The 27,367-nt window shown below is 45.8% G+C and overlaps 1 protein-coding gene across 1 annotated transcript in view; it reads left to right on the top strand.

Annotated features, from left to right (window-relative positions):
• The window catches only part of sh3rf1 (SH3 domain containing ring finger 1), a 50,896-nt gene that overhangs the window by 18,622 nt on the left and 4,907 nt on the right, over positions 1 to 27,367 (top strand). The window contains exons 3-9 of the mRNA XM_058074416.1: positions 10,769 to 11,044; positions 11,258 to 11,353; positions 14,163 to 14,462; positions 15,927 to 16,037; positions 21,250 to 21,377; positions 21,545 to 21,715; positions 26,986 to 27,257. Coding sequence (XP_057930399.1) covers positions 10,769 to 11,044; positions 11,258 to 11,353; positions 14,163 to 14,462; positions 15,927 to 16,037; positions 21,250 to 21,377; positions 21,545 to 21,715; positions 26,986 to 27,257 — 1,354 coding nt within the window. The remainder of the gene's footprint in view (positions 1 to 10,768; positions 11,045 to 11,257; positions 11,354 to 14,162; positions 14,463 to 15,926; positions 16,038 to 21,249; positions 21,378 to 21,544; positions 21,716 to 26,985; positions 27,258 to 27,367) is intronic.

The raw sequence follows: 27,367 nt of genomic DNA, 5'->3' as shown, positions 1-27,367 counted from the left end.
AGCTTGGTCTTCCTAAAAAAAAAAATACCCTGGTCACATCAAGGAGGGTGTACTGGCGCCAAGACACTGGTGGACACGGGCTGCTGTGTAGCAGAGAATGGAATCCCAGGTCTTGTCAAACATTTACACTCCCACATGACTCCTCCCGGAGCGCTGCAGGCGGTGCACAATGAGGGAGTAGGGGGGTACCGCAAGGTAAACATATGCTAAGGGTGGCAACGCAAACGGGATGCAGAGCGTCCAGGTGGTCATTTGTCAGACATGTTCTTCATTAGCAGGTGGTTTGCTTCTGCCAACTGTGCAGACGACCACCATGAAGCACAGGCCACGGGAGGGAGACTGGGAGGGCAGAGGGCCATCTTGGCTCTATTAGCGCTGCATGGAATTGATTCCTAATGGCGTCTTTAGTGAGGGCTGTACAGCAGGCGCCTTTTGCGCGCTTTGGCTTCCCGTCCTCAGGGCTTCCGTGCGTGTAAAACGCAGGAACTGGAGCACCGAGGCCAACAAAAGGATGCATGGAAAAGAAAGGTGCTTGGCAACATCAGATTTGGATGCAAGGATGGTGTTGATGTCAAAAGAGACTTGGCTTTTACTTTGCAACAACGTTGGTGCAGGAGTACTTCCTGTCACAGCAGAGCAGCTCGTGACACCATGCCGTCTGCCTCGCCGTGTGCCACAAAAGAAACTATTCTCTGGTATCCATGGAAACACCTTTTTCGGGGGAGGGGTGAAGGAAGGGAGTTATATTTATGGATGTCTCCAGAGTATAACTGTGGTGCAATCGTGGAGTTGAACTCGTTTGTTAGCAGTGTTTACATGGCTGCCTACAGGACGCCAACCCCACAATAGAAGAGAGCACGTTTGCTGCAATTTTAAGCTGAAAAAACGGCCACAAAGTAGCAGAAGTCCATTTTATAAGCGCACGGCCTGCATCGCTCCCATTGAAGTCTTTATGTTTAATATGTTTTAATATTATTTAAATGTGTATTTAGTTGGTGATCTATACTCTTAATTCAAGGGTGTTTTTTCCACATTGTGAAAAATCAAAGGATGAGAAATTATACATATTTTATGATATAGGTTAAAAAGTATATTATTATGTACAGATTTTTTCCTTTTCTTCTTGAATGTTTGTAAATTTTGTTCCCGCAATATTATGAATTATTCTTATAATATTTTGACTTTATTGTCATAGTTTTTCCAAACCATGGCAACTTCATTCTGCATATTTTTATACAGTAAACCTCGGATATATCGGATTCAATTGTTCCCACTGGTTTTGTCCGATATAAGCGAAATCCGTTATATGCGTATACTGGAAAATGTCCGTTTTACGCATATATCAGATTTATATCCGGTATATGCGTAAATCGGATTTTATCCGTTATAAAAAGGCACTTCCTTGACTATGTTTCCAATGTACCTGGGCGCGCAGGCAACGCTGCAAACGCTGCAAATGACGTCGTATAGCGGCCTGTCACGATTCGGCGAATCGGAGCGCCACGATGCGGCCATCCGATATATGCGAGGGAAATTTAATGGAAATGCATTGGAACGGGACTGGAGATTTTGTCCGAAATAGGCGAAATCTGTTATAAAAAATCCGATATATGCAATGAATTTTTATTGGAAATGCATTACAGAAAAATTGGTTCTTTTTTATCTGTCCGTTGTGAGCGAATTTCCGATATATCCGAGTCCGATATATCCGAGGTTTACTGTATTACGACTGTGTTAAATGACATGTGTTTAAAAAAATAACATGTTTCAATTCTATGGTATTGAATAATGTTACTGAGATTTTTTTTCCATTATTTTATTGTTTTCATAATATTGCAACCTCCCAGTGGCCATTTGCAGCCCACAGCTGTTTTTTTTATTGGCTCACAGTACATGCAAAAATATCATTTAACCAGAAAACTGAAAGTCAAACAAAACAGCAGCGATGTTGTGAGGAAATATAACATCATTCATTCATTTTCTGCCGTTCATTTCCTATCCTCACAAGGGTCGCGGGGATGCTGGAGCCTATCCCAGCTGTCTTCAGGCGAGAGGCGGGGTATACCCTGGACTGGTGGCCAGCCAATCACAGGGCACATATAGACAAACAACCATTCCCACCCACATTCCTCATTGGGGTTGCAGGGTATGCTGGAGCCTTTCCCAGCTGACTTTGGATGAAATAGTGTTTAAATATCATGAAAATATTTTTATTTTAGGTCTTACTATTTTGAGAAACTAAAGAAAACTAAAGAGAAACTGAGAAAATAAAGTTGTGAATTTGGCAAGGGCAAAAAAAGTGATAATATGGGAATAAAATAATAATATTACAAGACCAGCGAAGGCCACATAGTGAAAAGATGCCACTTTGATATTTTGTAAGAAATAGAAAAAACTGCATCTTAGCTTTGTCATCTATGTAGGTGAAAAGGCTGTTTGTCATAATATTACCACTCTGTTTTCTTTCAATTTCCAACACGAAATGCTAGTAAAATGAGGTTATTCCTTCTCATAATATTACAACGTTATTTTCGTAAAAATGATTACTTTTCCTTGCTGACGCCCGGTGTTTTCCACTGAAAAGAAAAACATCACAGGTGTTGCCAGTCGGAGCTGTGATGTCCTCCTCCGTGACATCTGGTACCAACATGTGTTGGTCAAGCTTCACGTTGGAGCAGAAAGGTGTACATTACAGCTGTAGCGGTATTGTCTGCCATTAGAGGAAACACGGCACTTTGCTTCTGCTGGGAGATGGAATCAATCAGCGCATTCAAGCTTGGCCGAGTACGTTGCTGTACAAGCACTCCCTGCGCTTGTTTGTGTTTACACTCACACGGCCAATGAGTCTCTACAAAAAGCACTCGCAGTTGTCAGGAGGCCAGATGGAAGCCCGGATATAATGTGAGAGGAGGGGAGGTTTTCACCAAGACCTGGAAACTCTTCTTCTTGCTGTCCAAACAGCCATTTCACCCCTCTTACAGTAAAAAAAAATATTGTGTAAAGCTAAGACAGGAGCATTGATGAAAAAATATTTGGGTTTTTGTTTAATGCAAGTGATGACTTGTCCAGCTTTGTTTGGCGATCCTTGAACACAGCATCTAAATGTCTTCCTTGCTGCAGAGACTACTATACTGTATTTGTACCCTTCAAATTTGGTCACAAATGCTAATACTATGTGGGCATGGTAAGATAAGGTCAGATCTGATGACCTCATTGAGCATGCTGCTAATGCTATTGCTGTGAATGCTATTTACATCCTTTCTCGTCTTCAGTCGTCAACACATTGACAAAAGCCCCCAAATAGCTGTCCTCAGCTATGCCTGCTGCTAACTAGCAGCTCATAGCTCAAATTTATCAGAAAGACAGCTTGCATCTCAAAAACACTCATTGGTGGTATGCCAAGGTACCACTGTATAAATGACAATTAAAAAAAAAGGCCAGCTGTGCTCCACCTTCTCCATAACGTTTCCTAACAGTCTACATCTACTGCTGCATTTCCCCAAACTGTGGTGTGGCACTGACGGTCAAACAGGATGTGTGCATGTTAATAGAATTAAAAAAATAAGAAAATGTCAACTTTCACAGATGAAATGCCAACAATATATAGCAATATACTCATACAATTTCTGCTACATGACACTCATCTGCACCCTCCCCTAGGGATCGACCGATTTTTTTGGGGGGCGATATCGATTTTTTTCCATCACCCTTAGCCGATGGCCGATTTTGCTTGGGCCGATATTTGTGGCCGATAGTGCTTTTGCTCCCTCAATTTACATGAAAAAACAGTATGATTCAGCGTTCTTAAACACACATTTAAATGGCATTATCAACTTTAAAAATGAATAAATATTAAACCATGTGCAAAACATTTCTGTCGTAGTTTAAGTTTATCTAGCATCGATGTGATGACTGTGTGTGTGATGCGCCCCCCGCCTCCTCCTCCTCCAAACACCATGGGACTGAATTGCCAATGTTGCCATTAAAGCGGTGTTGGTAACAGCTGTACATATTAGCCTCCAACTACATCAACAGCTCCCTAATTCCAACGGTAGGCACTTTTAAAGATGAAGCATTCAGCGGCATTCCTGGTTTTCAGACCCACAAACTAACCTATATTGTAGCGTCGCTGGGAGCACTTCCTGGTTCCCAGCGTGCTTTACGGCACCGTCGATGTAAATAGTTCGTCGGTTTGTAGTTAAAGTTGCATAGTTGTTCATTCTTGTTCTGCTCAACTAGTGAGAGTGCTTTTATTCGTCTGTTGCGTTGGTATGTGATGTTTTTGGGATTTCTTGTTGTCACACCATGACTTAAACTGTTATGCCTAGCGGTCACCCAGTGAAACGTGATGGGCTGTTTATGGTGTAAAAAGCAAGCTTATCCTTTAATTTGTGAAATAAAAATTGTTCTCTGCTTTAAAAGTCCCTCGAGCGCCACATTATTCTCAAGCACGTATATTGTATGCACTAGGCGTTCATGCTATTTCAAAGCAGGTGGCATTATTTCAACTAAGTTTAACTGTTAGAGGCTAATTAAAATTTGAAAACGTGCCCTTGTTATGATTCAGCAGTGGGGACGGGGTACCCGTGCATGGTCCTCCGGCAAACACAAAGCTGCCCGGCGGATGCCTGTCTGTAAATCATGTGGCGAAAAAATACATCGGCGAACCCATGCGCGTATCGGCCGATACCGATTCAAGTAAAGAACGCAAATATCGGCCCAATATATCGGCCGCCCGATGTATCGCTCAATCCTTACCCTCCACCCATCCAGACAGAGACTCACTCCGTTGATGTCGTTGCCAAGGTGCTGACACCATTGCACATTTATTGTGTGATGAAATCATTCATTTGTTATTATCACAGGCCTCGTGCCCGCAAGTAGATAACGGGCCTATCCCTGTTCTCGCCGGTGCCCTGAGACTCTGGCTGGGCCTCGTGTACGCAAAGAGACCATTCATCTCACACTGCCAGCAACTTGAGCTGAAGTTGAGGGGGGCCCATGGGAACCTGGGCCCTGGAAGATGATCAAAGCCTTCCTGAGGTGGGGGTTCCATGTGTACAAGCAGGAGTTACCTACGTGGGGATTTTTGTCTGGAGAGATGAAGTCTATCAAAACATTCTTGACGTTTACACGGTTATGCCGAGTAAGCAAAGGATTAGCCTGCAAAAGGAAAGTGTTTTATACTGCCTGCAGACACGCATGAGAGTCCTATATTATGGGATGCTTAGCCTTCTCCCCTTTGTGTGCATTAGATGCTTTACCTGGCCGGGCCTCTGGCTGGTCTGGGTGGGCCAGAGGATCAGCCACTCCTCTTGTACGACTTGAGAGGTGTGTTTGCCAACTGCTGTTCCAGAATAGTACAGAGAGCAGCAGAGAAAGGAAAGCTACAACGCTAATACGAAGGAGGCTGGAAGTGAAATCAGACTGCATTGGTTCGACTCCGTCGCCCATCGATATGTTGTCAGAGGTTGACTCGATAGTTCTTTGCATAATTACGCCACATCCATAATTATTAGGTCGAAATTAGTGAATTATGACTTATGACCGATACATTTGATTACATTAAAAATAACTCCGATAACTGATAATTGAAAAAAAAAATCCACCAATGACGCCAGATTACCTGGGTGAGCAAATCAACTACACTTTTTTTTCCTGCCAGTGACGTTAACGCCCTTTCAGAACTTTGAAACAAACACATTCCCAGGAAGACATTTCAGGTCGGTTCTAGTTGCACCAAATGCTCCACCATGAGGGGGAAAAAACCCCTATTGGCTTCCGTGGCGTCACACCAGCTGCTTGGCAAATGTGCCCGAATACAGTACACCCCCCACCAAACCATCGATTAACAAAATATGAACAAAACATTCCATTCTTCTGCTGCAACCACAATATGTCAAATGTAAAAAAATATCAAATATATATATATTCATATATATATACCATATATATACCAAATATCAACATTCTACAACCAATTTTTTTTTAAAAGCTGGTGGCGGTGACGTCGCGGAAGAGTGTGCTTTGTTTGACTCAGTATGTTTGAATATGTACAGTTAGGTCCATAAAGAAATAAAGTTTTTATATTTTTGGTACTGTACACTACCACAATGTATTTGAAATGACACAGTTCAGATGTACTTCAAGTGTAGACTTTCAGCTTTAATTTAGCGGGTTGAACAAAAAGATTGCATAAAAATGCCAGGAATTAAAGCACAAAAGGCTCAAAAGTAAATGGACAAATTAAATAACTGAAAACTAAATGTTCATTTCTAATACTTGGTTGAAAACCCTTAGCTGGCAATGAAGTCTTGAAGTCTTGAACTCGTGGACATCACCAAACGCAACGTTCCTCCATTCCAATGTTCTGCCAGGCCTTGACTGCAGCAGCTTTTATTTGCTGTTTGTTTGTGGGCCTTTCTGTCCTAAGTTTAGTTTTTAACAAGTGACCCCTGGGTTGCTTTTGCTGTATGTTTTGGGCCATTGTCCATCTGTATTATGAACCCCACCCAATCAATTTGGCTGAATTTGACTGGATCTGAGCAGATATAATGTCTCTGAACACCGCATAATTCATCCGGCTGCTTCTGTCCTGTGTCACATTATCAATAAACACTAGTGACCCAGTGCCACTGGCAGCCAAGCAGGCCCAAGCCATCACACTGCCTCCCCTGTTTTTTACCGAGGATGTAGTGTGCTTTGGGTCATGAGCTGTTCCAAGCTTTCGCCATACTTTTTTCTTGCCATAATTCTGGTAGAGGTTGATCTTTGTTTCACCTGTCCAAAGAATGTTTTTCCAGAAACATTCTGGCTTTTTTAGATCTTTCTCAGCAAAGTCCAATCTACCCTTTCTATTCTTCAGACTTATGAGCGGCCTGTACCTTGCAGTGAACCCTCTGTATTTACTTTAGTGCAGTCTTCTCTTTATGGTAGACTTGGATATTGATGCGCCTACCTCCTGGAGAATGGTGTTCATGTCATTGGCTGTTGTGAAGGGGGTTCTCTTCACCATGGAAATGATTGTGCCATCATCTACCACCATTGTCTTCCGTGGACGTCCAGGTCTTTTTGCGTTGCTGAGTTGACCAGTGCCTGCTTTCTTTCTCAGGATGTACCAAACTACAGATTTTGCCACTCCTAATATTGTAGCCAAGGATGGCTTGGTTCACCTGCATGGAGAGCTCCTTTGACCGCATGTTGTCTGTTGTCTTCACAGCAAAATCTTCTGAATGCAAACACCACACCTCAGATCAATTCCAGGCCTTTTATCTGCTTAATTTATAGCGAAATAATGAATGAATTGCCCAAACATGCCCATGAAATGGCCTTTTGGTCAATTGTCCAAATACTTTTGGTCCCTTTAAAAAGAGGGTGGCCGATGTTAAAGAGCTGAAACTGCTAGACCCAATTTGAATGTAGATACGCTCAAATGAAAGCTGAGAGTCGGCACTTTATGTCTATGTCCATTATATCACCATCTTTGGAGTATGTTTCAGTAAAAGGGTAAAAAAAAACTTGTGTCAGTGTCCAAATATATATGGACCTAACTGTATGTGTTGTTGTTCAAAGCAGAAATGTGTGTTACGGATGTAAAATATAAGTGTCAGGCGGGGTACACCCTGGACTGGGGTGTACCCAGGGCACATATAGACAAACAACCATTCACACTCACATTCATACCTATGGACAATTTGGAGTGGCCAATTAACCTAGCATGTTTTTGGAATGGGGGAGGAAACCGGAGTACCCGGAAGAAAACCCACGCATGCAAACTCCACACGTGGGTGTCTGGAATGGATTTATTGGCTCCACATTAAAGCCAATAAATCCATTCCAGACACCCAAATTTGTATATATATATATATATACACCCAAATTTGTGTGTTTGTGTGTGTATATACTATGTATATACAGTAAACCTCGGATATATCGGATTTAATTGTTCCCACTGGTTTTGTCCGATATAAGCGAAATCCGTTATATGCGTATACCGGAAAATGTCCGTTTTACGCATATACCGGATTTATATCCGATATATGCGTAAATCAGATTTTATCTGTTATAAAAAGGCACTTCCTTGACTATGTTTCCAATGTACCTGGATGCGCAGGCAACGCTGCAAACGCTGCAAATGACGTTGTATAGCGGCCTGTCACGATTCGGCGAATCGGAGTGCCACGATGCGGCCATCCGATATATGCGAGGGAAATTTCATGGAAATGCATTGGAACGGGACTGGAGATTTTGTCCGAAATAGGCGAAATCCGTTATAAAAAATCCAATATATGCAAGGAATTTTTATTGGAAATGCGTTACAGAAAAATTGGTTCTTTTTTATCTGTCCGTTGTGAGTAAATTTCCGATATATCCGAGTCCGATATATCCGAGGTTTACTGTATATATACGTATAATATATATATATATACGTATATACACAAATTTATATATATAAATTTTAATTAAATTTATATATATCTCAGGAACGTTTCCGTGTGGATAGGGCCTCAATTTCATGCCGTAATTGTTAGCAGTAGAGCAGACAATGTGCGCTCATCACAGGCAATTATGTAACCACAGACATTTCATATTGTTTAGCGTGTCCTCACAAGGGCTTTTTGTCATTTGCTCCCATTTGCAATTTCCTCACGGGTTGTCCCTGCCGGGCCTGAAAGGAGGCTCATTGCTTGTGCTGCCTGTGTACCCGTGTGATGGTGCAGCAAGGTAACGTCAGGCCGGCTCACCATCAGCACCCGTTCTCCCCTTTCTCATTCTCCTCCAAAGGCTTCATTAGCCTGCAGCCAGAGTCCAGTGTTCCAGGCTTATTCTTCAGCCCCTGGCTCCCTCCCTGCCTCCCTGGCTCCCTGGCTCACTCCGCCACTGTCCAAGATGATGCTGCTGTTTGGGATTCACATCACTGCTTAGAATGTCCAGCAGTGGAGGAGGGGAGCCCCCCCCCATCAACACCCACCCTCAATGGAGGACATTGATGCTTCTCTTGCCTGCTTACCCCCCACTGGCTCCGCCCTCTTTCCGTGGATTGTCATCCTCTCAATGGCCCTTTCAGGCTTGGGGGGTAATGTACAAAACCTTCATGGAGGGGGTCCTTCACTGGGCATCAATTCTTTATTTATCAAAATTTGTTGTTGCTCAGCATGCAACTCCCTGAAATGCTTTTGTTTCTTCCACAAACTCGTTTCATATCCCACATACAGAATATTTCCCTTTCTGTGACTTCTCTTTTAGTATCTTCTTCCGCCCTCAGACCCGTCATAGCCTGTTCTTCTTCACTTGCTTAAGCTGGTGTCCTTAAACCAGAGGTGTCTGACATGCTGTGCAGGGGCCATTTGCAGCCCACGCTATTTTTTTATTGGCCCAAAATATCATTTAACAAGAAAACTACAAATAAAAAAGATGGAATAGATTCAGTCATTTGACAAGAATAAAGTCAAAATATTAAGAGATGAAAAGTAGTAATCTAACCAGTAAAAGTTACCAGAATAATGTAGGGATATTGTGAGGAAAAAAAGTCATTTTTTTAAATTGAAACACTAAAGAAAAATGTTGTATTCTAATGAGGAAAGACATTTTTACAACAAACTTGTAATCTTCACACATTTTCTTCTTGAAATATTAGGACTTTTTCCGCAACTTAATTTGACAAAATTGACAATTATTAGTAATTATTAGTTATTTGTTTGTTTGTTTTTTTTTGGGGGGGGGGGGGGGGGGGATATTACAACTTTACAAAATAGCATTTTTTTTCTTTAATACTTCAACTCTGTGCTACTAAATGAATGATAAATTGACAATTTTTCTCATGATATTACAAGTTAATTCTCATAAAACTGAGCCTTTTCTTCTCAACTTGCTGTACTCTCAAAGTACAGCCGTATTTTTTTTCTCATTTTCCCCAACTCTTTCAACTTCATTCATTCATTTATTCATTTTCTACCGTGTATCCTCACGTGGTTCGAGGGGGCGCTGGAGCCTATCCCAGCTGTCTTGGGGCGAGAGGCGGAGCATACCCTGGACTGGTGGCCAGCCAATCACGGGGCACATATAGACAAACAACCATTCACCACTTTCAACTTTCTTCTTTTGTCATCATGACTTTATTCCTACGGTATTTTGTCTTTATTCAAGTTCAATTATTACTTTTTCCACCAACCTCATTTTCCAAAAATTACAAATAATTGTTTGTAGTTTTCTTTTGTATTTTTGTCAAATCATGTGGTAACACTTTACAATAAGGTACACACAATTACAGAAGTAACCCTAACCACTACTCATTAGCTCTTCATGAGTTCCTCAGTAACTACTCAAAATGTATCTCTCTACAACTCTGATATTTGTTGTCTTAAAATGGCGCCCACATTGCATTTTGTTTTGGCCATGTGATCCCACATGGTGATGTAAACAAACCGATTGCTATGCAGAAGTCGGATGCGGAAGTCAAGGTAAAACTTTAGCCAAAATAATGTAATATGACGCAAAACCAATGAACCAAGGTACCACTGTATTGTCTGTAAAATGTGTTTTGGATGTCTGGAGCGGATTGATTGCTGCAGCTGACTGCTGATTTTCCCATTTTTGCTGTTATTTTTTTCCGGTTGAAATGAGACTTTTACAATATGCTGCAAGCTTCAAATGCCCCCTGTGCCACACTAGGAGAAGAAGTAATCCATCTGCATCTGGAAATAAGTTGTTGCTATAATAGCACTGGTAAAACAGTTGAGTGACGTTGGTGTGATTACCCGATTTCCAGGGTGTTCCCCAGCTGCCGTGTGCCAAGGCGCTCTACAACTACGACGGCAAGGAGCCGGGCGACCTCAAGTTCAGCAAGGGTGACATCATCATCCTGCGCCGGCAGGTGGACGAGAACTGGTACCATGGCGAGATGGGAGGGGCCCACGGCTTTTTCCCCACCAACTTTGTGCAGGTCATCAAGCCGCTGCCGCAGCCGCCGCCCCAGTGCAAGGCCCTGTACGACTTTGAGCTCAAAGACAAGGAGGCAGACAAGGACTGCTTGCCTTTCTCCAAGGTGATGCAAAGAAAGGCAGCATAATGATGATGAATGACATTTTCCTTGGCTGCTTGATGATGGGCAGTAATTAAGGCATGCCACGTCGGGCAAGATGGGGCGTCATGAAGGGTTAGACACATGACACATCAGCGGGAAGGAAAGAGCATCTTAAAGAGCCTCGTTATTTGTTCCTGGAGCATAAAGGATGTTCTTTCACGTCCTCTCTTTCAGGATGACATTCTCACTGTGATCCGCAGAGTGGATGAAAACTGGGCCGAGGGAATGCTGGGAGATAAAATTGGAATTTTCCCCATCACGTACGTGGAGGTAAGGAAACTGTTCTCGAGCGTGCAAGTGTGCTGAGATCCAGGTCAGAGAGTAGGTGGCTTTCAAGTTTTATTTCTGGATGATTTGAAGTGGCAAGCTCGGAAATAGCAGCACATCAAACTGTGTTCCTTTGGGGCTTTGTGACGTGGGAGCTGCAGCAGGGAGTGGACCGCCTCAGCCTCATTTGACTTCCAAGTCTCCGGTTACTGTGCGGACATCTTAGTGATGTGGGGATCCATACGTCCGATACCAGCTCCTCATCCTCCAAAATCCATTCTTAAAATCCAAATATCCACACTTTTGTTACTTCCGTTTGAGATCATGTGTGAATTGTGCCCACAGTAGTTCGCAATAATTAATCATTATTTCACTAATTGTGTTTTTTCGTTGTTTAAAATGCCATTTTCACATATTTCATGTGATTTTGTCCTGTTTTTTTACTCTTATTAGCTTGTCAACATTGTAAACTACTTTAAAATAAATGAGTTTGTTACATGATTACATTATTAATTCATTCAAATTAATAATTGATTTAAAATGTAAATAATAAATTGAGAATTTATTTAATCAATGCATTCATTCAATGTCAAAGCTGCAATATTAAGAGGAAAAATGATGCCATTTTATGAGCATGCAGTTGAAATGTTCAAGAAAATATTTTGTCAATTTGAGAAATGACACTGCTCAAAAAAATGAAAGGGAACACTAAAATAACACATCCTAGATCTGAATGAATGAAATTTTCTATCAATACTTGAATGTGCTCACAACATCCATCCATCCATTTTCCTCCGCTTATCCGGGTCGCGGGGGCAGCAGTAGGGAAGCCCAGACTTCCCAGCCCCCGGCCACCTCCTCCAGCTCCACCGGGAGGACACCAAGGTGTTCCCAGGCCAGCTGTGAGACATAATCCCTCCAGCGTGTCCTAGGTCTGCCCTGGGGCCTTTTCCCGGCTGGGCATGCCCGGAACACCTCACCAGGGAGGCGTCCGGGAGGCATTCGGACTAGATGCCCGAGCCACCTCAACTGACTCCTCTCGATGTGAAGGAGAAGCGGCTCTACTCTGAGCCCCTCCCGGATGGGTGAGTCCAGCTACCCTACGGAGGAAACTCATTTCAGCCGCCTGTATCCGATATCTCATTCTTTCGGTCATGACCCAAAGCTCATGACCATAGGTGAGGGTGGGAACATAGATCGACCGGTAAATTGAGAGCTTTGCCTTCCGGCTCAGCTCTCTTTTCACCACGACGGTCCGGTACAGTTACATTACTGCAGAGGCTGCGCCGATCCGTCTGTCGACCTCACGTTCCCACCGTCCCTCACTCGTGAACAAGACCCCGAGATACTTAAACTCCTCCACCTGGGGCAGGACCTCATTCCCAACCCAGAGGGAGCACTCCACCCTTTTCCGACTGAGAACCATGGCCTCTGATTTGGAGGTACTGAGTCTCATCCCAGACGCTTCACACTCAGATGCAAACCGTCCCAGTAAACGCTGAAGGTCGCAGCCCGAAGAAGCCATAAGAACCACATCATCTGCAAATAGCAGAGATGAGATTGTAAGGCCCCCGAACCGGACTCCCTCAACACCTTGGCTGCGCCTAGAAATTCTGTCCATGAAAATTGTGAACAGAGTCGGTGACAAAGGGCAGCCTTGGCGGAGGCCAACGTTTACCGGAAACAGGCTCGACTTACTACAGGCAATGCGAACCAGACTCCTGCCCCGTTTGTGCAAGGACAGGATAGCACGTGGTAGCGCGCCACCAATCCCGTACTCCCGGAGCACCCCCCAAAGGACGCCACGAGGGACACGGTCGAATGTCTTTTCCAGGTCTACAAAGCACATGTAGACTGGTTGGGCAAACTCCCATGCACCCTCAAGCACCCTCGTGAGGGTGTAGAGCTGGTCCAGTGTTCCACGACCAGGAAGAAAACCGCATTGTAACAAAGGTTCGACCAATGGTCGTACCATTCTCTCCAGCATCCTGGAATAGACTTTCCCAGGGAGACTGAGGAGTGTGATCCCCCTATAGTTGGAACCCTCCAGTCACCCTTCTTGAAAAGAGGGACCACCACCCCAGTCTGCCAATCCAAAGGTACTGTTCCCGACTTTCACGCAATGTTGAAGAGATGTGCCAGCCAAGACAGTCCCTCAACATCCAGAGCCTTGAGGAATTCTGGGCGGAACTCGTCCACCCCCGGAGCTTTGCCACTGAGGAGCGTTTTGACCACCCCAGATACCTCATCCCCATCCCCACTGTAAACAGTGTCGACCGGGCACTGCTGCCCTTTTCTGAGGCACCAGACGGTTTGCCAGAACCTCTTTGAGGCCGACTGAAAGTCGTGCTCCATGGCCTCACCGAATTCCTCCCACTACGCTTGCCTTGACAACCGCCAAAGCTGCATGCCGTTTGGCCTGACGGTACCCGTCAGCCGCTTCCGGAGTCCCACAAGCGTGCTCACAACATAATCACAAAAATGTATCAAAGCAAATCAAATGTATTTTATCGTAGAGGCCAAATCAAATGTATTAGGGCTGTCTTGCTGTCCACCATGGGAAATCTGTGTTGCTTCCTAAGTAGATGGTTTGATTTCACAGAAGTGTGATTGACTTGAAGTGTTCCCTTGATTTTTTGGAGCAGTTTATTATGAGGAACAAAACTTGTCAGCATATTTTCCATAATGTCAGATTTGTCACCATGTGGCCCTGGCTGGATGCAATGTCTGATGGATTAGGACAGGGTCTTTATACAATCAGCTCAATTCTCACCACCAGCCCCTGCAATGTCCCTTCATCCCCCCTCCTCAGTTCAACTCAGCGGCACGGCAGCTCATTGAGTCGGACAAGCCCTCCGACCCCAACGGCGAGTCTGGCGAGGGAGCCTCGTCGGGGCCCCAGAGCAACGGCGCCCAGCAGGACAAGAAGAACAGCAAGAAGCGACATTCCTTTACCTCTCTCACCATGTCCCACAAGCCCGTGCTGGCCCCTCCCCCGCAGCGCCACTCCATGGAGATTAGCGGCCCGGTCCTCATCAGCTCCAGCAACCCCACGGCCGCCGCTCGTATCGGAGAGATGAGCGGGGGTCTTTCCTGCAGCGCGCCTTCGCAGGTAAGATGCTTGTCATGGAAGCATAATACAAACTGACCCTCGAGATGGCACTCTGTGGTATTGCATAGTCATTGACAAGTCACTCAAGACGCTGGACTTTCTCATAATGTTTTCGACGGTTTTCTTTGTCTTTTATGCTCCTCCTTTGGCCAATCACAACACCCCCATGATAGCAGCAACGTTGCTCCAGCAAAGCATTGGAGATCATGCGTGCATGTAAAAACATCTGCCCGAGGTTTCCCCGCAGCCAACCACGCATGACGGCGACTCACAGCTGCTTTACGCTCGCCAGCCGCCACAGGTTTTGGATACGGTCGGATGCACTCACACTCGATTTGTCTGAGCTCAGCTGCACAATTTGGACTGAAATGGAAACACATCTGTTGACAGCTTGTCGGCGGCAAGCGAAGACAAAACGATCAGCAGCAAATGTTCTCAAAAAACATAGCTGCAAGAATATCAGTGAATAGCCAAAAGAATATCAGCAAATGTTCCCAAAAGAAAATCAGCCAACATAGCCAAAAGAATATCAGCGAACATTGCCAATGAGTAAGAGGGAACATAGCTATCAGAAAACCTAGCTAGAATAGTATCAGCAAATGTAGTCGAAAGAGTATCAGCTAGCCTAATGAGGAGAGCATAAGCAAACATGCCAAAGGATTCATCAGCAAACTTAGCTAGCGTAGGTATAAGAGTATGAGTAAACGTAGCCAAAAGAGTAGGGGTGCACATAGCCAGAAGAGTATCAGCAAACCTAGCTAAAAGAGTACTAGCGAACATAGCCACAGGAGTACAAGCAAATGTATCTAGAAGAGTGTTGAGAAACGTTACCAAAAGTGTATAAGCAAACATAGCTCGAAGAATATCAGTGAACGTAGCCAAAAAAGTAGCCGCTAACCTAGCCAGAAGAATAGCAGTGAACATAGCCAAAAGAGTTAACATAGTGAGAGGAGTATCAGCAAACGTTGCCAAAAGACTAACAATGAACCGAGCCAGACGATTATCAGCGAACATATATTGTGCCCTTGAGCAATTACACTTAAAGTGGAAAATGTAGTTAATCCATGAGTTTGGCTGATCTCACTCATGGATGATCGGTACTGGAATCGGCAGCATGAAACCCCGACTGGAGCGTTCCTAAAATAAAACCCAAAAACCTTGTTGGAGGTACACTGTATTGTTAGCTGCCTCATGCTAGCACACACAGAAGAGTGAAAGGCGTGTGCTCATGTCTCATGTAAGGATTGTGGATGATGGGCAAAAAAAAGTGCGGCTGGGTGCAGTCTTGAGTGGAGAGAGGGAGTGAGCGTGACCTCGCAACCGCAACACCGCCACCTCCACCTACATGGCCGGTCGTGCACGACAAGCCACTCGGCAACTTGACGGGAGGAAACATGGCAGGCCGTGACAGCCGAGTGAAAGGCTGTCTGAACGAGAGCTCACGTCTGTCTTCTTTGTTGAAAGGTACACATTTGCACAAGCGGACTGATTGTGACCCCGCCCCCGAGTAGTCCCATTACCACGGCAACGGTCTTCACCTTTCCTTCGGAGACAAGCTACACGCCCATTGTGCTGGTAGGTCTAACTATTCATCAAGTCATGTTTATTTCTACAGCATTGTATCTTCACCACTGTATGCAATGCATCTCCTCCGTTACAGACCCTTGCCATATTGTAAAAACAAATGGAATATTATTGCGCTACACTCATCCCGCACCACTTCATGCTGCCAAGTCGCAAAATTTTAGTTTATGAAAAATACATTCATTCATAAATCATGGCCGTTGTGTCGTCCTCAACACCCTATTATTACTGGTGTGACTCGGTTCATGAGATGGGATGATGTACGAGACTTTATATGATATGAGATTTTAAGTACAATGAAAAAATATATGGCAATTACCCATTACTACGTTACTACTCCTCTGCACTCCACGTGTATGCTAGCAGCCCCGTCTCCATCCACCAAGACAGAGACACTCTAACTGGTAAAAAGGGCTTACTCCGTTCATGCTGTTGTTTTATGGAACGCACCAAGGGGCTGAAAGCAATGCACAGAGTGAACTCCCTTCCTGCCTGTATGGATGCGAGTTGTCGTTTTTTATCATTCCATTTATCATCTTTTATTGTCCACTCCTAGTACCCATGAGAAATCTTTTCATGTTTTGCAAGATACATCTTGCAAGATCTTGCGACGCCACTGAAATGAAGCCATTTCAATGCAGACCTACCAAATGTACTCATAGTACTCAACATTTGAATCTTGAAGCTTGTATGCTCTCCATTTTGTTGCAGTTTCCTGCTTTCAGTTTCAAGTTCAGATAAAGGAATAAATATTATCACTTTCTCTAGTATTTTGAATCAGGGGGGCATGACAGAAAATAATTGAAGCACTGGTTTAGGAATGTTCACACATTTGTTCACAGAAATTCTACACCAAAATATTTTCTCTGTTAAGACAGATTGTGCCACAATAAACCGTGTTTATTTTTTCATGATAGAGTATCTGTTTTTCTCTTCAATGTCAGTGTCGTAGATTATCGTAGATTTATTTCCTGACCAATATATCAATAATCGCTGTATCGCCATACGGTGAGGTAACTGTTATGGTGAGCCTTGTATCGCGTGTTGTATCGTGAGGTACCCAGAGGTTCCCACCCTGATTGGCGATGCTGATGATGCCATATTGATGCATGTACAGTGAATCTGGAGGAGTGAATCTGGACTTTGAGGAGACGTGTGAGTAGACGCGGCGTACTGATTGCATCGAACATCGTTCGTTTGTAAGGTTGCTTAGCAACTGTTACTTTTCATCCCATTGGCGTACGACATCAGACGTGCAACTGGTGATCTTCCAAGTGCTAACCAGGACCTAGCTCTGTGCTAGCTAGCTAGCTAGCAAATCTCTCCAAGTGCTAACTTGGACCGCTCACGCTGTCTGGAGGCTAGGGTAGCTACACTCGCCATGCCAACATCAGACTCTGACTTGCTGGAAGTGGAACTATTATTAAAAAAGGCAAACAAAAGGATTGCTGACCTTCTCGAAGACATTGAAAGAATGTTGGGCGAGCTGCAGAGGAAAGATTCCATGCTGACCACCATCGGGTCTTGTCTCCCAACGCTATCCAACTGGCTAGAGTCCTCGTAACCGGTGAGCCCGGACCACAGAACATCCCTTTGGCACTCGGGCACACAGTTGTCAGTGACCTGCCTGCTCAACTCCTAACAAGGGGACCCCTGGACCAAAGTGGTTGTCCGCAGGCGGCAGAGGCCCCCGAGCGGGACCCATGGCGGGGCATCGTCTTCCTCGTGCTTGTCGCTCTTGAATAAGTATGCAGCTTTGTCTGTGAGCGAGAAGCCGGCGGCCGGGGACCCGTACCAGGGATCTGCGCCTGTTTCTACGGTCACAGACATCATGGCCCCGTTGACGGACACCACAGCCTTCCCTCCTGGTCCTGGTGTGGGTGTCGGGGCGGCTGAGCTGGCATGCCCCCCTGGAGATAGAGCGGATGCTCCCACAACTATCGTCATTGGGGTCTCCATCGTGACGTATGTCTGCATAAGGGGGGCTTTCACCCTGTCGTTCCCCGACGGTACCGTCATGGACATCACAGGGAAAATCCCGGACATCCTCAGCGTGCATCCCCACGCAAAAAGGATTATTATCCACGCAGGACATAATGACCTCGTCAGGCAGTTGGAACTTTTATTGCGGGACTTTACCCATTTTCTTAAAACCTTGTCACAGTTCCAGGTGAGTGTTTTTATCTCCGGCCCCACCCCCACCTGTAGCAGAGAGATGGGCAGTTTCAGCAGGCTGCTTACCCTCAACACTTGGCTCTCCTCTGCTTTTGACACTCGCCATTCCGGTTTAATAGACAATTTAGATGTTTTTTGGGAGAGACGGCATCTGTTTGGGGCAGATGGGCGTCACCTGAACCGATCAGGTGCATGCTATCCGCCAACCTGACATACGTTGTACAGCACGCCAATCTCCCCAAACCTCTAATAACTGATCCGTCCATCACTGACTGATGTCCTCCAGGTCCATGCTCCTACGCATAATGTTCCACCACTACCCATCTGACACACAATACCAGACATGGACCAATTCACACCAACATTTCACCCATTTCCGTTACATAACACTTCGTCAACACACCAGACACCACCATGTTCCCTCTGTGAACTACAATAACCTAAGGCCTCTCCCGAAACACTAGCATTCAACCTCTTTACACAATAAGCCACCTGCCACCATCAACATGGCTCTTTTTAATGTTCGCTCCCTTTTTAATAAATCTTTCTTTATTAATGACCTAGTTTTAGACAATAAAATTGATTGTTTATTTTTAACTGAAACATGGCTAGGTACAGATGCACCAGTTGTTCTCACTGAGGCCTCCCCACCAAATTTTAACTTCACATTTTCTGTGAGAAGTGGCAGGAAGGGTGATGGTACTGCAGCAATAATCAATGATTTACTTAGGCCAATAAACATTGTTTTTCAGTACACCAGTACACCACCTTTGCGCACCATGCTTTTGTTTTTAGCAGCCTCTCCATTCTCTGCATCACAATCTACAGACCACCACTGCTTTTATCAGTGATATCTCAGAGTTTTTATTAATAATTCATGCCACTTACAATTATCATTATCATTATATCCGGTGATTTTAATTTACACATAGACAATCCATCAGATCACATGTCCAAAGAGTTTTTAAACCTCCTCAGCTGATGGATTTTACCCAACACGTCACACGGCCAACTCATAACAGGTGGCACACCCTGGATCTGGTCATTAGCCATGGCCTCTCAGCTGGTGTGTCCTCTGTTGTTGACTTGGCTGTGTCCTGACTGGGGTGGCTGGGAGCTCTGTGGCGGTGCCCCACTGCAGCGCTGTGGTTCCCCTGCCTACCTGTTGTGTGGTGGGCCCGAGTTGCGTCATTATGGCCTGGGCCGTGGGCAGCCCCCAGCGCAGATGGCAGCGTTTCCTGAACTGGTTCCTCTGTACTCAGGCAAACAATCGTCTTATGTGTGTGTGTCTGTGTATGTGCAAGTGTGTGTTTGTATATGTGTCTTGTTGTTGTCTTTCTTTTTTAACATGTAAAGCACTTTGTGCTACATTCTATGTATGGAAAATGCTCTACAAATAAAGTTTGATTGATTGATCTGCTGTTGATAAGACAGTAAGACCGGTCCTGTCGGCCTTTGTGGTAAGTTCCAAGACCCAAACCGCTAAACAAAAGGAACATTAAGGCTTGTTTCAATTTTGCCATAAAACATTGCGACGATGCCCAAGACGTTTGGGGAAAATACTCTGTGGTCTGACGAGTTTGGAAGGTGTGTGTCCCATTACATCTGGCGTACATCTGGCAGCATTGACTGAAAGGATGTCCTGAGAAAATGATGGGATGTGAAGCCCATCCACATTAGGACCTTTGGCAGTGCCTTTCTTCTGCGCTACGCCGCTCACCCTCACTATGTCAGCCACCTCCAATATATGGCTCTGGGGCTTAAAACTTATCCTCCAATTGTCTGACGATGTGCTTTTTTTTGCTCCCGGGTCGATCATGAGGCCCTTCACCTTCATTCCACCCGCTCCACTTGTGGTCCTCATCCACTGTTTGCTTCACTTTATCCTGCTTTCTCCACTGACATTTTGTGGTGTGCGTGGCAATTTTACAAAAATGGCGCTACTGTCTCACCAGCGGCTGACTTTCGAATCCACAGCTTTGTGGCCTTTTTGGCCACAAGGTTTGAATTATCTCTTCCTTTTACTTTCATCACACTGTCCTCCGCTGAGCCAACAGCACCAAACTTCTCTGTGCTCTTGAAGTTCCTCACTTTGTCTTCAACTGTGCAAATGTCGACGTTTCATCACGCTAAAATGAGTAGAAAATGGTATGAAAACATCAGGGAGGATCTCCATTCCGCAGTGCTGTGATGGCGGTCTCTGCGCGGATAATGTAATCCGTGACGTCCTCATTCACACCTTTCTGAAGGGATGTCAATTCCGTGGACACACTTTTTACCCGTGGCTTCCCCTTGCCAGCGTAAAGCTCTTTGAATATCTGTACATCATCGGCAGCATCTCTCATCACGAAGAATAAACTTTTATCATCCAAAAGACAAACACTTTGTTTCCCTCAGTTCTCTCTCAGGTCCCAGGATTCCAAGATAATTGGGACTTCCTTCACGAGACGTCTGTCAGTACCCTCAGCCAAGAATGTTCCCTGAATGAGTCTAGCGAATCACAGAAGCTGACGATGATAGACTTCCTCAGGAAAATCACCCATGACAGAGCCCACCCAAGGGAGGATTATCTGGAACTCCTTGTCTACCTGGGAGGATGGAGCCAGGATCTGCCTCGATTCAGGGCCCGTGGAGCCCACCATCAAGCGAGATGGATGGCACAGGCTATTTACAGTACATGCTCAAGATTGGCCTGTTTTTGCAACCGTCTGATTCACGTCAGATGCTGGCAGCTGTCCCAAACTTGGTCTCGAACTTTGCAACGGCAGAGAAGGTTTTAGCACTGACCATTATTTTACTTGAGAACTATGCTGAATTTAGATAGCAGTGTTATTCTCTTCCTGGGGGTGTCAATTAAAATGTTGTTGTCGTCGATGGGGGCTCTCACCAAGTCTGCCATGATTAGTGATGGCAAACTCTCTATGCGGCTGCTGTGTGCTGAATTGATATTTTATATTTGTGTCTCCCCCCACCACGCCAAACAAGAATAGACAATCATTTCTAATGAGTCTTTTCTTATTTTCTGCAGGATGCCCTCCCGCCACCCCCACCTCCTCCCCCACAGTCGTCAGGCGGAGGTGCGGCATATTCACTGGCAGCGGGACAGAGGCCCTCCCCCAGCATTAGCGACCAAAGCGGGAGACAAAGACCCACAGTGTGAGTTCTACCAACGCTGTTTGTTACATACCCACATTTCCTGCCCCCCCCACCTCCCCCATTTGTCTCACAGGTACGTAAATAGTCGCCCCAAGCTTTGACACCCCTCTTCAGAATGACATGCAGCTAGATGATGATGATGTCCTATGTGTGTGATGTGACCTCAGGTATGTGGCCATGTTCCCCTACACCCCCCGCAAGGAGGATGAACTGGAGCTGAGGAAGGGGGAGATGTTTGTGGTGCTGGAGCGCTGTCAGGACGGCTGGTTCAAGGGCACCTCCATGCATAGCGGCAAGATGGGGGTGTTCCCGGGGAACTACATGGGGCCGCTCGGCAGGTGGGTGGGCGAGAGGCCGCTATGACACACAGTGCATCCCACAATTCACAATATCATTCCATACGCCTCTAGATCCACGGGCGACTTGGCGCCGCTCTGGTGGCAGCCTGCTACAGCAGCTCTCGCTCTTCGTTGAGTTCTTTTCTTCTTTATTCTGTCTTTTTCATTCTTTTTCTAGGTTATTCTTAAAGGAACGGCTTCGTAAATGCTCAGTTCAACTGTCCACCATAGTGATAGTGTTGAGCTGGCATTTCTCATAATTTTTCGACGATGTTTTCGACCGCACGCCGAAACTCTATTGTTTACAGTAGGGACCAGCTGTTGGCGCTCCGCAACACAGCGGCGCTGCCCCCCGGGGAACCCCTCGAGGTTCCCCGGGAGGTAAAGAGGAGAAGACGGGGAAGCCGTGCCGGAGCCCAATGCCGCGACAAGAGGAGGAGATACAGACCAGTTCTCCCGTCCATCATCATGGGGAACGTAAGATCTCTCCCCAATAAGATGGACGAACTAGCGGCGCTGACCCGGCATCAGAGGCAGTTCCGGGAGTGTAGCGTCATGTTGTTTACGGAAACGTGGCTGGATACACGGACCCCAGACACGATCGCTACACTACACGGATTCACACTACTGCGGGCGGACAGGACAAAGGAGAGCGGTAAGAGGAAAGGAGGCGGGCTAGCAGTGTTTGTGAATGATAGATGGTGTAACTCTGGGCACATCACTATTAAAGAGCAACTCTGCTGCAAAGACATTGAACTGTTAGCCGTTAGCATGAGACCGTACTATCTGCCGCGGGAATTCTCGCACGTTATCGCGATAGCGGCGTACATTCCCCCCTCTGCTAACGCCGACGCGGCCTGTGACGTCATCCACTCTGCCGTGGGCCGGCTACAGACACAACATCCGCAGGCTCTCCTTCTTCTCTCAGGTGATTTCAACCACGCTTCTCCATCCTCCACCCTGCCAACCTTCACCCAGTATGTCACCTGCTGCACCAGAGACAATAAAACACTGGACTTGTGTTATGCCAACACCAAGGAGGCATACAATTCAACAGCACTTCCTCCCCTGGGAAGATCAGACCACAACCTGGTACATCTCCAGCCTGTGTACAAACCTCTGGTACGCAGGCTGCCAGCTGTGTCCCGCACAGTGAAGAGATGGTCTGATGAAGCCGACGAGGCTCTGAAGGATTGTTTCAACACAACAGTGTGGGAGGAACTCTGCCATCCTCATGGGGACGATATAGACAGTCTCACTGACTGCGTCACAGACTACATAAACTTCTGTGTGGAAAACACTGTACCCACCAGGACTGTACGGTGTTTCTCCAACAACAAACCGTGGATTAATCCGGACATAAAGGCTCTCCTAAAGGAGAAGAAGAGGGTCTTTAAGTCAGGAAATAGGGAAGAGCTGAAGGCTGTGCAGAAGGAGCTGAGGAGGAAAATCAGGGAGGGGAAGGACTGCTACAGGAAAAAGATGGAGGAACAGCTGCAGCAGAACAACGTCAGAGGAGTCTGGAGAGGCCTGAAAACCATCTCTGGCCACAAGGGGCCCGACTCCCAGGCTGCTGGGGACCAGGTAAAGGCTAACGATCTGAATCTATTTTTCAACAGGTTTGATCAACCATCTGCCCATCCCCCGGCCCAGCACCTCCTGCCGAAACTTCTGCCGAAACTCCCCCCATCGACACCTCGAGTGGACAGCCCTACCCCCACCTCCCCCTCCTGCACACAGCCATCCCCCACCACTTCTCACCTAATCAGCTCAACCTCCTCACTAACCTCCCCCCGCACACAGCCCCCCTGCTCCAACCTGACCCTCACAACATCCCAGGTGAGAAACCAGCTCCGGAAGACCAAGGCGAGGAAGGCGGCGGGACCAGACGGCATCAGCTCCAGGCTCCTGAAGTCCTGCGCGGACGAGCTGTGCGGGATTGTTGAGCACATCTTCAACCTGAGCCTGAAGCTGGGGAGGGTGCCACAGCTGTGGAAGACATCCTGCGTGGTTCCTGTCCCCAAGACGCCGCACCCCAAGGACCTCAGCAGCTACAGGCCGGTGGCACTTACATCACACCTGATGAAGACCCTGGAGCGGCTGATCCTTGACCATCTCCGCCCCCTGGTGGGTCCTTCGATGGACCCGCTCCAGTTCGCCTATCAACCTGGCACTGGGGTGGACGACGCTGTCATCTTCCTCCAGCACAGAGCGCTCTCTCACCTGGAGAAACCTGGGAGCACGGTGAGAATCATGTTCTTTGATTTTTCCAGTGCGTTCAACACCATCCAGCCAGCACTTCTGAGGGACAAGCTGGAGAACACAGGGGTGGACCTGCACCTCACATCGTGGATACTGGATTACCTCACCAACCGTCCACAGTATGTGAGGACACGGGACTGTGTGTCCGACACAGTTGTCTGCAGTACGGGGGCTCCGCAGGGAACGGTCCTGGCTCCGTTCCTTTTCACCCTCTACACAGCAGACTTCTCCTACAACACACCAACCTGCCACCTGCAGAAGTTCTCTGACGACTCTGCAATTGTTGGCCTCATCACAGATGGGGACGACTTGGAGTACAGAGGACTGACACAGGACTTTGTGGACTGGTGCCAGCGGAACTGCCTCCAGATCAACACGGGGAAAACCAGAGAGCTGGTGGTGGATTTCCGCAGGCGCATCCACTCTCCTCCAACACCAGTGAACATTCAGGGAATGGACATTGAGATGGTGACATCTTACAAGTACCTGGGTGTTCATCTCAACAATAGACTGGACTGGACTCATCACACGGAAGCACTTTACAGGAAGGGCATGAGCAGACTCTATCTGCTCAGGAGACTGAGGTCTTTTGGAGTGCAAGGGGCACTCCTCAAGACGTTCTATGACTCTGTTGTGGCTTCAGCCATTTTCCAGGGAGTGGTCTGCTGGGGCAGCAGCATTTCGGCTGCGGATAGGAAGAGACTGGATAAGATCATCAGGAAGGCCAGCTCTGCACTGGGTTGCCCTCTTGACCCAGTGGAGGTGGTGGGAGAGAGGAGGATGTTGGCTAAGCTATCATCCATGTTGGAGAACGACTCCCACCCCCTGCAGGACACTTTGACAGCACTTGAGAGCTCCTTCAGCGATAGACTGCTTCACCCCAAGTGTGTGAAGGAGCGATATCGCAGGTCTTTTCTTCCTGCAGCTGTCAGGTTGTACAACCAGCACTGCTCCCAATAGACTTCTACACTGCTATGTACATCTGTGCAATACTTTGCTTTTTACATTCAGTATAGTTACTCCAGACCCCATTCACTGTGCAATATCTGATCAACCTCCATGTGCAATATTAAGGGCTCTAAATGCAATATACTATTGTTCTATGTGAAGTGTTTCCATAATGCCTCATATTAACTCCCTAACAAGATCTCAGTGTATAGACTGGTCATATATCTCATCTCGTCTCATATTATCTACATACTGTATTGTATATAACTCTGGGAAAAACTGTTGATTTTTGTTAATACTTGGGTCGTTTATATTGTTTATTTTTCTATATTGTGTATTTTGTACTGCTTAACTGACTCTGTACTCTTGCTGCTGTGCAATACAAATTTCCCCACTGAGGGACGAATAAAGGCATATCTTAATCTTAATCTTACCATACGATTAAGAAATGATACATTTTGACATCGGAACGCTTCGATACAACGTTCATTTGATTCGATACAATTTAAACATTTGTTTATGTAGACTTTCAGGGGCACTCGGAACATCACATCATTTTTATTATGAATCTATGTGTGATGTAAATAAACAGGAAGACAACGTGGATGTTCTTATCACTGACTATCAGAACTCTTTAAATCTGGAAGTACATTTTTCTGCATTTAAGAACGCTCAGAAATCCCGGAAAATATATCTACACTCAAAACACTGAATATGCAAAATGCTTTTTGTTCCAAAAATACAGTAAAAAGGGTATATTTCACAAGCAGTTACAAATGTTGATTATATATAATTTGTAAACTGTGGTTAATTTGATAAAAATGTTTAACCATTTGACAAGCCTACAATAAATACAGTAATATAATAAAGCAGGGTTACCCTGAGCTTGACTTTATTCTTGGAATGGAACTTTTTCATTCATTCATTTTCTAGCGCTTATCCTCACGAGGGTCGGGGGGGGGGGGGGGGGGGGGGGGTGCTGGAGCCTGACCTGGACTGGTGAAACAACCATTCCCACCCACATTCATACCTATGGACAATTTGGAGTGGCCAATTAACCTAGCATGTTTTTGGAATGGGGGAGGATGCCCGAGGGTGGAATCAAACTCGAGTCTTTTAGCTGTGAGGCCTGCACGCTAACCACTCATCCGCCATGCAGCCCTGTTTTTGTTTTATTCCCCATAATTTGATGACATATTTTATCTTTAATATCTCATCTATGCTACTAAAATTGTTATTTTTCTCATTATGTCACAAAGTGGGCTGCACGATGGCCTGGTGGTTAGCACGCAGCGCTCACAGCTATGATGCTAGGAGTTCAATTCCACCCTCGGCCTCTGTTTGCATGCGTGGGTTTTCTGGCCACCAGTCCAGGGTGTACCTCGCCTCTCGCCCCAAGACAGCTGGGATAGGCTCCAGCACCCCCGACCCTTGTGAGGATAAGCGGTAGAAAATGAGTGAACGAATGAATGAATGTTACAAGGTTATTCAGTAACATTTACTTTTTTCTTGTTTAAAGATCGCTTTTTTCTCTTAATATTTTGACTGTATTCATGTAAAATGTTTTTACCTTTTTTCCAACTATTTCAAATTTCTTCTTGGAAATGTTCTTCTCATAGCGGCATAACTTTTCCCACAACCTAATTTTATTTGGTTTGTTTCTTATGATATTATGCTTTAAAATATATATACTGTATATGTATTTTAGTCTCCTAAAATTACAACTTTTTTTGTATAAGATCACAACTTTTTTTTTATTTATTATTTTAATAGATGTTGCTTTCTTGTTTGTGTGGTTTTTTTTTTATTTGTTTGTTTTTAGTTTCCTGTTGAATTCTGTTTTTAGAATATGCTGTGGGCCAATAAAAAAGACAGCCGCCCGGGCTAAAGGTTAGCATTCATGTGTGAGCAAACACTTTCTCTTTCATAGCAATAGAATCCCACGTGTTCTTCTCAGCAAGGAGATGTTCAAAGGCCCCACATCATTGAAGTAAACCACACATGTTTGGAGTGTATTTCATGAAAATAAATGAAGGGCTGTGTGTGCCTGCTTGTTTCAGGACCGCGTCAGGGAGTGGTCAGGCCAAAGTGCCACTGGGTGTGTGCACGCAGGCGAGCAGAGGGATCGTTGTCAGCACCTCTTCAAGCCACCTCGGAGCCATGGTGGCCGGCCCGGACTCCGGCAAACCTCCCACCCCCCAGTCTGGCGCCACCTGTCAGCCCGCAGTGGCGCTACCGGCGGCTCAGACGGCCACGGGGCAGCAGCCCAAAGTTTCCTTACATGTCAGCTCCCAGATGACGGTGAATCAGGCTCGCAACGCCGTCAGGACGGGTGAGTCCAGCAAGCTATGAATGTATGATGAGAGAGACATATTTATTTATGTAATGCATTGAAAAGTTGGAGGGATTGGAGTTTGATTAGATTGGAGTTGGAGTTTGGAG

The sequence above is a fragment of the Doryrhamphus excisus genome, chromosome 5, assembly GCF_030265055.1.
Source record: "Doryrhamphus excisus isolate RoL2022-K1 chromosome 5, RoL_Dexc_1.0, whole genome shotgun sequence".
Taxonomy (NCBI): Eukaryota; Metazoa; Chordata; class Actinopteri; order Syngnathiformes; family Syngnathidae; genus Doryrhamphus; species Doryrhamphus excisus.
This window is presented reverse-complemented; position numbering and strand designations above follow the sequence as displayed.